Source organism: Rhincodon typus, chromosome 11 (genome assembly GCF_021869965.1).
Source record: "Rhincodon typus isolate 14 chromosome 11, sRhiTyp1.1, whole genome shotgun sequence".
Lineage (NCBI taxonomy): Eukaryota > Metazoa > Chordata > Chondrichthyes > Orectolobiformes > Rhincodontidae > Rhincodon > Rhincodon typus.
Window position 1 is genome coordinate 23,233,582 of NC_063342.1, and position 10,550 is coordinate 23,244,131.

Below are 10,550 nucleotides of genomic sequence, written 5' to 3' on the forward strand. Positions count from 1 at the left end.
CAGCTCACTATTGGAATTTTAATATCTCCTTTTGATGAACCCGACAAATGAGGTGCATGAGGGTGCGCAGTTGGCAGTCTTGTGGAGCGGCCAGCAGGAGCTTTCTTTGCATCGACTTCTAACTGATCACCCCTGGAACTCCTTCTGCTGTTTCCAGCACTGCTCCATAATCTCATCTGCATGTCTCCCCTTGCATTGCCATGAGCCCTGCCTGAACTTCAGCAAAGTGATGGCAGCATCAATCAAGGTTAGATCTGTCTTTGTCATTCAGTCACCAACTTAGCTCCTGGCCAATCAGGCCATTTGCATTTAAACGTTGTGTCACAAAAGCCAAAGAAGTTTGACAGAGGATCGTGTTTTGGAATTCATCTGATCTCAGGTTTCTGACCCTGCATTGAAAACCTGCCTTTCAATCTTTCTCTCCCGTCGTGAAACAACAAACTTCTCAAAATTTGTTTGGACATACAACAGGTGTTAACATTGAAATAATGCTGTGTCATGATATATCACTTGCAAAATGTTACCACAATTCTTTTCCACATATTTTAAATATTACAGTGAGCTCATTTATTCAGTTTATACACTGACATTTTTACTTTGCTTGCTGCCTTAAATTTTAACCAACAAATATATTTAATTAATTCAGTGGGACAAAACTACACATCAGTATCGTGTCCTTAGATTGATCTAATTTGTTTAAAATAATGCAAACATGGGTCATGCAATGAGAATGAAAGTTTTGTTTATTAAATACCAGCTTAATGTGCATCAAAATCAAAACAATTTAATTTATATATAAATAGCAAGGTTTTAATTCAATGTAATCACTTTAAAAAATCCCAAATTATCAGAATTCAGTCAAGACTGCAAAGAAGTCATTTCTGTTCCATAGGGAATTTTTGATCTCAATTTTGTGAAGTGGAAGTAAAAATTACAAAGGAAGGAATAACTTTGTCAAAACTGTCCAGGTTTTATTGAGCATAAATATCTTCACAATTGCATAAAATATGGAAGATTAGTAAACCAAAATGCACATTAAAACACAGGGTTGCACTTTCAATTTCAAAAAGCTTAACGGTAAACAGTGTTAGAAAACCAAGAGAACTCACAGAACATTTAATGATCATTTTCCTTGAAATTAGGAGTTGACATTTTATATGCTGACGGTTAAGCTTTTTACATCAAATTCCCCTGTCAGCACTTTAAGAGAGTCACTAAACTGTCAAAAACGGAAGGGTTAGTAACTTCAGCAAAATAGCTGACAAAAACAAAAATGAGTTTCAAATGTTGAGTATCTCCATGCGAATATTCATGCAGCCCAGTTTTAAGACACTCATATCTTGGAAAAATTTGATACCAATAACTTGGCAAATATGTTGTTAGGAAGAACAGCTTCAGGCAAGAAGTCCAGGACCAGAATTACATCTGAAAAGTGGATGCTGAAGACTTAAAAACAGAAAATGCTGGAAAAAAATAACTCAGCCGATTAGTGCTCGTTATTAGAACTGGAAGAAAGGTCATATCCTCAAAATGTTAACTCTGTTTTTCTCTCTCGACATAGATGCTTTCTTACCATCTGTGTTTTTTTCCAGCACTTGCTGTTTTTATACCACAGTCACCTCAATGCTCCAACAATTGCATCTTAAATTATGTTTAATAACCATATGCACAAACTAAAATAGATGATAATTCTGTAAATATCTTTATTAGTACTGTAAATCTGATCAGTTTAGGAACAACTGGAGATTCAAGAAGTGGTGATCATAGTCTATTAACTTTTTTTTTGTTAATATTGAGCTCCACATTTCTAGATGTGAATACCAATACTGGCTCCTTCTGAAATATAGTTTGGAGGTATAGTTTGGGGATTTAATAGTTACCAAGGGGTTACATTTGGTTTTTAATTCTCAAACTTTTCCTGGGTAACTATCAACTTAAAGGAAGCTGACCCCTCTGAACTCTTGGAAACTGAGGGCTATTTCAGAATTTTCAAGATTCAGGGGATCTGCCCATGTCTTCAATTGTCTGGGCAGTTCCCAGAGTGTCTGCTGTGTCTAGGATTTTGCAGGTTATCAATGTGTAACTCCAGTCTCCTCTGATTCTCTGGCTGTTGGAACATCCAGGCCACTTCCTTTTTAATGATGTGCAATGAATTGGTATCACAGAAGTTTGCAAACATTTGATTCTCTTGCATAAAGGGCAGGTAGAAGAAATCAGCACAGATTTGAGATTCCTGCAATTAAAACTGATTTGAATTTGAATGTGTTGTTTCTTAGTTATCACTGACCTCCGCAAAAGGTCTTCCCATTTCTGAGTTTATTTTGCAATATAGTTGTTAGCTCCAATTCTGTCCCGTCCCTGCACCTATTGAATCCACCAGTGATCTAGAAAATGAGCAAAATCTGGTCTCTGTTAACCATAAGATCTTGAACTAAAGGGTTAAAATTAGCAGTGTACGGTCAGCAGCTTTATTATCAATGCATGGCTTGCCTGTTTAATTGACTTGCTTGGTGGATATGAACATAAAGCTGGCTTGTGATTGTATTAGGTAGTGTTGGTTTCAACATGGGGGAACCTTAACCCAACTGATGTGGTCAGATCAGCTGGTTGTTCTACATATCTCCTGAATTTACTTAACATTGACATCTTAGGAGATTGCGAATGGGGGTGTTAATATGGTCACGTCAGTTTTTCTGCTAGGTGTGTTAGCTTTAAACTAACCCTCCATCATGTGTGGCCTGCTAACCAACCAGGAGCCCATTAAATTCTAGCTCCATTTAAACAGACAAACTGCACAAAGCTCAATGCTGTGACTATTACTAACAGAATTACTGAAGATAAGAATGTGATACTGGAACCGGGCAGTTTGACAGCAGGGAAGATCCAGGAGTGTGATGGATCCACCAGAATGTGGGTACGAGGGGATCCAGTGTTTTAGCTATTTCCATGGCGTTTGTCCTTGCCAAAACTTCTTGTGAATAATGAAGAAGGTGTACATCGGGAGTGTAGATGATTGAGGTTCCACTGTTTGTTTTAAATAACATCAACAAGTTTATCAAACAAATTGCACAACAAAGTTCTTGTCACGTTTGATCCCAAGTATTTTGACGTGACTTCCCATAGTTAGCAAATGTTCCTACATAAGTTGAATAAACGACCATTGGAGTGTTGCTATTTAAATTCTCATTGCTCTTCACACCTGCAATCATCATAATAATAATGAGAAAATTAGTAACATTCACTGTCATTACTTGTATTCACAGTCTTCATCCCCCAGGTCACAATCCAGAAATAAATTATTTTTCTGTTGGCTCTTCTAGAGTAATTGTATTTAGCAAATTAGGAAATTTAGGAATATGACTGAGTCCTCTTCCTTTGAACTGATCTTAACCATATATTTTCACTCAAATTGTCAACCTCATCTCCCTCCAGAAATATAATAATTGTTTCTTGTCTCTGGTACTCTTTGATACTACTTTTTTCAATGATAAATTATTGCACATCTCCAGTCGCATTTCTCAATCCTGGATGAATTTCCCACATGAACTGAATTGCACCTACAGCAATGGCTGAAATGTACAATAGTGGTTCAGCTGACAGCATTCTTATCCAGTTTCCTTTCCTACGATGACCCTGCTATTGTACCAAAACAGTTGTTTATAGTCACAGTTTATATTCCACGTAGCCGTGAGAACAGTAAATTTTCTTCTTTATCCTTCTTGTATTGACATGTTTGATCATATCACTTTCTTCAAAACTCCCACCCAAATGCTGTCACTTGGTTCCATTTTTATGTATTTAGTAATATCCAGAGTAAAATTGGCAATGGTTTCACTTCCTGCTCCTGCATGGTTACATTTGGTGCCTGCTAGGGGTCTACTCTTGGCCACCACTTAGTTTTTTATTCGACATTTTGCCCTTCAGTAACATAATCTGAAAGCACAGCCTTCATTTTCACATGTATATGATACCCAGCTCTACCTTGAGAGAAGTGGTGATGAGATAGAGCTGGGAGTTGTCAGCCTAGTACACTGATGCAATTTGCTAACTCATGAGACTTGTTGTTCACTTGCAAACAGCTGTTCTCTGGAAACAAAAGGAATATGTTTAAGTCTTGTACCATTCTTGAATTGACGAATGGATGATTTCCTCCTACAGTGGTCCCCAACATCACAGATACCTCTCTTCAGCCAATTTGATTCACTCCACGTGATATCATGATATGGTTGGAGGCACTGGATCCAGCAGAGGCTATGGGCCCTGACAACATTCTGGCAATTGTACTGAAGACTTGTGTTCCAGAACTTGCTACTCCCCTCACCAAGCTCTTTCAGTACAGTTGCAACACTGGCATCTACCTGACAATGTGGAAAGTTGCCCAAGTATGTCCTGTATATAAAAAGCAGGACAAATCTAACCTGACCAATTATTGTCCCCTCAGTCTACTCTCAATCACAAGTAGAGTGATGGAAGATGTCAACAACACTGTTATCAAGCAGCACCTGCTCAGCAATAACCTGCTCAGTGACGCCCAGTTTGGGCTCTGCCAGGGTCACTCAGCTCCTGACCTCCCCACAGCCTTGGTTCAAACATGGACAAGAGAGCTGAATTCGAGAGGTGAGGTGAGAGTGACAGCCCTTGACATTAAGGCCGCATTTGACCGAGTGTGGCATCAAGGAACCCGAGCAAAACTAGAATCAATGGAAATTGGGGGCAAACTTTCTGGTGGTTGGGGCCATATCTGACACATAGCAAGATGATCCTCGTTGCTGGAGGTCAGTCATCTCAGTTCCAGGCCATCTCTGCAGGAGTTCCTCCGGATAGTGTCCTTGGCACAAGCATCTTTAGTTGCTTCGTCAATGACCATCCTTCCATCTTAAGGTCAGAAATGAGTAGTTTCACTGATGATTGCACAATGTTCAGCACCATTCACAACTCTTCAGATGCTGAAGCAGTCCATGTCCAAATGCAGCAAGATCTGGACAATATTCAGGTTTGGGCTGAAAAGTGCCAAGTGACAGTCGCGCCACACAAATGCCAGGCAATGATCATCTCCAACAAAGAATCTAACCATCCAGCCTTAACATTCTTTGATGTTGCCAACATCCTAGGGGGTTACCATTGACCAGAAATTCAATTTGCTGCATAAGCACACTGGCTACAAGAGCAGGTTGGAAGCTAGGAAATCTGCAGCGATTAATTCACCTCCTGACTCCCCAAAGCCTGTCAATCATTTACAAGGCACAAGTCAGAGGTGTGATGGAATACTCCCTGCTTGTGTGGATGGGTGCAACTCCAACAACACTCAAGAAGCTTGATGCCATCTGGGCCAAAGCAGACCATTTGACTGGCACCACAACCATAAGCACCCACTCCCTCCACCACCAATGCTCAGTAGCAGCAGTGTGTACTATCTACAGGATGCACTGCAGAAATTCATCAATGATCCTCAGACAGCACCTTACAAACCCACAACCATGTCCATCTAGAAGGACAAGGGCAACAGATGCATGAGAACACCACTATCTTCAAGTTCACCTCCAAGCCACTCACCATCCTGACTTGATGTGAAAGTGCTGGTGTTGGACTGGAGTGGACAAAGTCAGAAGTCGCATGACACCAGGTTATAGTGCAACAGGTTTATTTGAAATCTCTCAAGCCTTTGCGGTGCTGCTCCTTCGTCAGGTGCAGTCTACTTCACCGGAGTTCACCTGACAAAGGAGCTGTGCTCCAAAAGCTTGTTATTTCAAATAGACCTGTTGGAATATAACCTGGTGTCGTGTGTCTTCTGACTTCATCCTGATTTGAAGATTATATCATCATTCTTTCACTGCTGCTGTGTTAAAAATCCTGGAATTTCCTCCCTCAGGGCATTGTGGATCAATCTTCAGCATGTAAACTGCAATGGTTCAAGAAGACAGCCCACCATCACCTTCTCAAGGACAACTAGGGTTGGGCAATAAATGCTGGCCCAGCCAACAACACCGACAAACAAACCCAGGAGCTTACAGTTCTTTGTTGCTTTCTCCATGGCAATGCCTCGGGCAATCAAAGTTGACATGCCAAACAAACTACCAGCACTCTTGCCACTGCAGTATAAATTGTGAAATTAGAAACCTGGTATTCTTGCATTTGTCCTGATCAGTGTAGGCAGAAAAAAATTGACAACACATTCCTCTTTTTCGTAAAATTAAAGTTCTGCACTACCAAGAGACTGACTTTTAAAATAAAACTTCCTACTGACAATGTGACTAAATAAATTTCATTAAAAGAAAATTGGTATATCAAAGTGTACCTTCAGGCAGACAAAAATCTCACTTACCAGCTTCCATACTTTCTTGTTTCTTTCTCTTTATGAAATATATAACTACTACGCAGATTACACAAATTCCAAGCACAGAGACACCAATCGCAATGCCTAAAGTGGGGAGGAGGGAACAAAGTACAAATTCAATTTGAAGAAAACTGGTAAAGAACATAAAACCTCTCAGTCATTTAGGGGCATAGTTTATTACTCAGATTGAAACTCCAACAACACTTTTCCAGCAATCAATACTAACTTTACATTTGTTTCAAGTTTCAGGAGGTCCCGGAAAAAACATCCAAGGAACAAAGTGGGACAGTTATTAATAGCGTTACAGCAACAGCACGGAAATAATGAGCAACAATGTTTGAGTAAATTCTTCAACACTTTCAAAGAGAGCAAAGACCTTTCCTCTGTTTAAAAAAAAGTACGTGACTGTTAAAAAATACATTTATTGCAGCAACAAAATGCTAAAACAAACACAAAATATTAAATCATTTCATTCTGTAATACCCAACTGTGCCCATGAATACAATCTTGGACTCCAACCACACTGTTTAAATTTGGCTCATGTGAATCTGTTTTGCTCTGAGCAAAATACAGAACCAAGGGTCTTTCAACTGTTTTGTGACCAAAGTATTAATGTTGGGATTATCTTCTGCAATATTAGAAGGCTGCTGTCACATTCACTGAGAATAGCAATTTTAATTGTCAACGATACCAGCAAAGGACACAATCTAAAACCTGTTTTGGCTCTTCGTTAAGAAGTTTAGGATGTTCATAATGTTTTGATTTAGAACAGTTATTGACTCGTGCTCATTCAAAACTAGGTCAGGAAGCATTTCTCCAAATGTACAATGGCTTTCCTGAGTAGGACAGTGGATCTAAATTTCAAGGAAGTGGTGCTGGTCAAAGGGTAGGTCTTAGTGGAGGCAGTAGATGGACTGACTGCATGGCCTTGCTCATCTATATGTAGCTTTATGATTTTCAGTTATTCTACAGGATACAAAGTTCGGGACCAAACTATGACAATTAAGTATTTGCATACGCCAGGATACACAAGGCATGAATAATTGCATTTCCTCTCAGTCTCACCTGGTGGAGAAAACAACCAAAGACATAGGATGTCTATTCCCTTCTCCATCAATGCCCAACCCTCAGATATATTACACAATGAAGTAATTTTGACTTTGTGTGATACTATATTATGATAAGAAGCCTGCAGTTTGTTTTGCTTCTCTCCTAATGATTATTTTCAAATCTACGTATAGTTTGGAAAGGTGCAAAATGGACTGAGGACATGCTATTGCCAATTTCATACTGTACACTATCAGAATTACTCTATAACAAAAGAAGCCCAAAGAACTGCAGATGCTGAAAATCAGAAATAAGAATTGAAATTCATGGAAAAACTCAGTGGGTCCAGCAGCATCTGTGGAGAGAAATCAGAGTTAACATTTTTGTCCAATGTCCCTTTTTTAGAATTATTCTGGCTGTCATTATGCCCTGAGTAAGTACAATCTCTGCATTTGTGCGCAAATTGTAGTACTGATTTTACCAGACAGAAGCTGCAGGTAAACATTTGTAATTCTGATCCAACTCATACGAATAAAATGGTCACTTTCTTTCTGCTGCTGTTTTTGTTAGACAGATAAACCTGAATTTTGCCCGTGTAAATTTTGGACTTGGGAGAATTCTATTAGACAAAGAATCCAACAGATGGAGTTTCTAAACAAAAGCAGAAATTGCTGAACAAGATGTAGCAGCATCTGTAGAGAGAAAGCAGAGTTAACGTTTTGGGTCCGGTGACCCTTCTGCTTTCTCTCCACAGATGTTGTCAGACTGGCTGAATTTTTCTAGCAAACTGCTTTTGTTCCAGACTTCCAGCATCTGCAGTTTTTTTTTTGTTCAGATTGAATTCCTCATAATATCAATTCAAAATGTGTTTAGTCTTTAAACATATTGTTGCTAAATTCTTAGTAATTTGCTTCTTAAGCAGAGCCACTTATGTTGAACCATTGAGATTCTGCTGAATTCTTATTGTAGTCATTCTGCTATTTCCTACAAACTTTCCTTCTGCAGCAAATTACTAATGAGTTTACTTAATTTAAACCTCTTTTTCTCCCTGATGTATTGATAATCACGAAAAAGTTTATATGAAAAGAAAGTGGAAATTCATTCAGATTTCTGAGGAAGTTCTTTAATTAAGTATAATTTTTTAAAAAGTGTTTTTATCCATTTGATGTAGACAGTTGCGATCCTACCAAAGAATGGATGATTATGGATTTAAGTGGTGACAGATTAAAAACGCTGCCAGTTGTAGCAATGTTGCAAGAGCATTATTGAAGAACTCCTCTGTTTCTTGCCACTTCTAGTAAAATTGCAATCTCACAGTGGTCTAATTTTATTTGCAATTCGAAACATTTAAGATTTCCACAATGCTGTTATGATTTCTCTGCATTTGGCCAACTGCAGTAATTGTTGCTTCCTGGAGAGATGCAGGAGCAGTCTCATGCTCTTTTACCTAATCTTTTCAAAATTTGCACAGTATAATTGCTTATTGATAATTCTTTTTCGCTAGTAAAATGCATTCTCCTGTCCGTGGTCCTGCACTGTTTCTGTCTTGTGAAACAAAATCTTTAAAATAGCTTATCATTCATTATTGGTATAGGAATACCCAGGTGAATGCAAATAAGCTTTTCATGAATATGAAAATAATGGAAAATAATTGCTAAAGACAATAGTGATTATTCACGGCTATATTGTCCAGGTAAGCACTAAGCCATATGCAATTTTAAAAAGTTAGATTTATAGCTTGCCATTGTTGCAGAATTCCTTTGCAATACTTCATCAGAATTGTTTCAGTAAAAATTTGTCATGTTATTCTAAGATTTACAAAGTAAACAAGACTAGAAAGAAGCTTAAATTCATCTTTGCATTAGATGAAATCTACGGTCAAAATTTGTGGTTAGAAGTTATTAGGGTCCGACAACTGTTTTCTCAGCTAGACCTTACTTGATATTTTCCACTGCTTTTAACAAAACTGGCAGGATTAAGTGGTTTATATTATAATGACAAAGATGCAGAATTTAACATTTGTATTCAACCGTAAATTTTATGTATGCAAAATGTATTGTATGCCTCTACACTTTTAAAGATACATAGGTACCTATAACGCCACACTTATAAACCTGGGAATTCAAGGAGGGAAAAGAAAATATGCCAAATCTTAGTTTAGTTTTGTAACTGTCACAGTAGCATCCATTACCTGACAAGCTAAATTGGAGGCAAAATACTGCAGATATTGAAAATCTGAGACAAACACAGAGACTGCTGGAAAAACTCAGCCGGTCTGACAGCATCTATGACATAAGAAATCATATTAAAGTTTTGAGTCTGGTATGAATCTTCTTCAGAATGAAAAAAAAAGAGTCAGACCGGACTCAAGATATTAACTCTGTTTTTCTGTTCATTGATGCTGCCAGACCTGCTGAGTTTCTCCAGCAAGCTCTGTCTTTGCACCTGATATGGTATTCCAGACATTTTTAACTCTGAATGAAACTAAAATTCCTCCTCATCTAAATCCATTGTAAATTTACAGTTACAGCCTCTTGTGTTATTATTCTGTTTTATTTCCAAGTTCAGGAGTTACTGAAACTAAGCCATCCAATATTTTGTGCAAGCCAATGAAATAAGTCCTCATCTATTGCCTATTTGGAGTATAGAATTTAGACTATTTTTTAACCCATGTCTCATAGCTCATTCCTTTTCCATTTATGTTGCTCCTCTTTGCATCTCTCAGGGCTTGCAAAACATTTGTTATAACTTGGTGACTTGTACCAATGTTCAACCTTTGTAAAAACATTATAATTTTAAGTCAATCCCAATTATCAGTGAAACAATGTCAATTAAGAAAATAAAAAACAATTGGCAAACAATAACCAAAAACACACACTAAATATAAATCTACAATGTAACAGACTTAAAATCTTAATTGGAATCTTTCAGTTCATTTTGAATTTACAGGGTGGAAATCTTAAAGTAGCTTTTATCTTTACTTTAGATAATACTGGAAATAATGACAGAAAAATGTCAGAGATAACAAGGTGCAGAGCTGGATGAACACAGCAGGCCAAGCAGCATCAGAGGAGCAGGAAGGCTGATGTTTCGGGCCTAGACCCTTCTTCAGAAAAGGCATCCTTAGAAGAGGCTTCGCAGTGGGGTTAAAATTGTTTCAGAGATAGTA

General features: G+C 38.1%; 1 protein-coding gene across 1 annotated transcript in view; it reads right to left on the bottom strand.

Moving 5' to 3' along the window:
• Positions 1-728: 728 nt before the first annotated feature.
• Positions 729-10,550, bottom strand: part of LOC109911908 (SLAM family member 6-like) — a 15,217-nt gene continuing 5,395 nt past the window's right edge. The window contains exons 4-5 of the mRNA XM_020511282.2: positions 6,323-6,418; positions 729-3,199 (exon numbers count right to left, since the gene is read on the bottom strand). Of these exons, the coding sequence (XP_020366871.1) occupies positions 3,084-3,199; positions 6,323-6,418 (212 nt within the window). The 3' untranslated portion in view covers positions 729-3,083. The remainder of the gene's footprint in view (positions 3,200-6,322; positions 6,419-10,550) is intronic.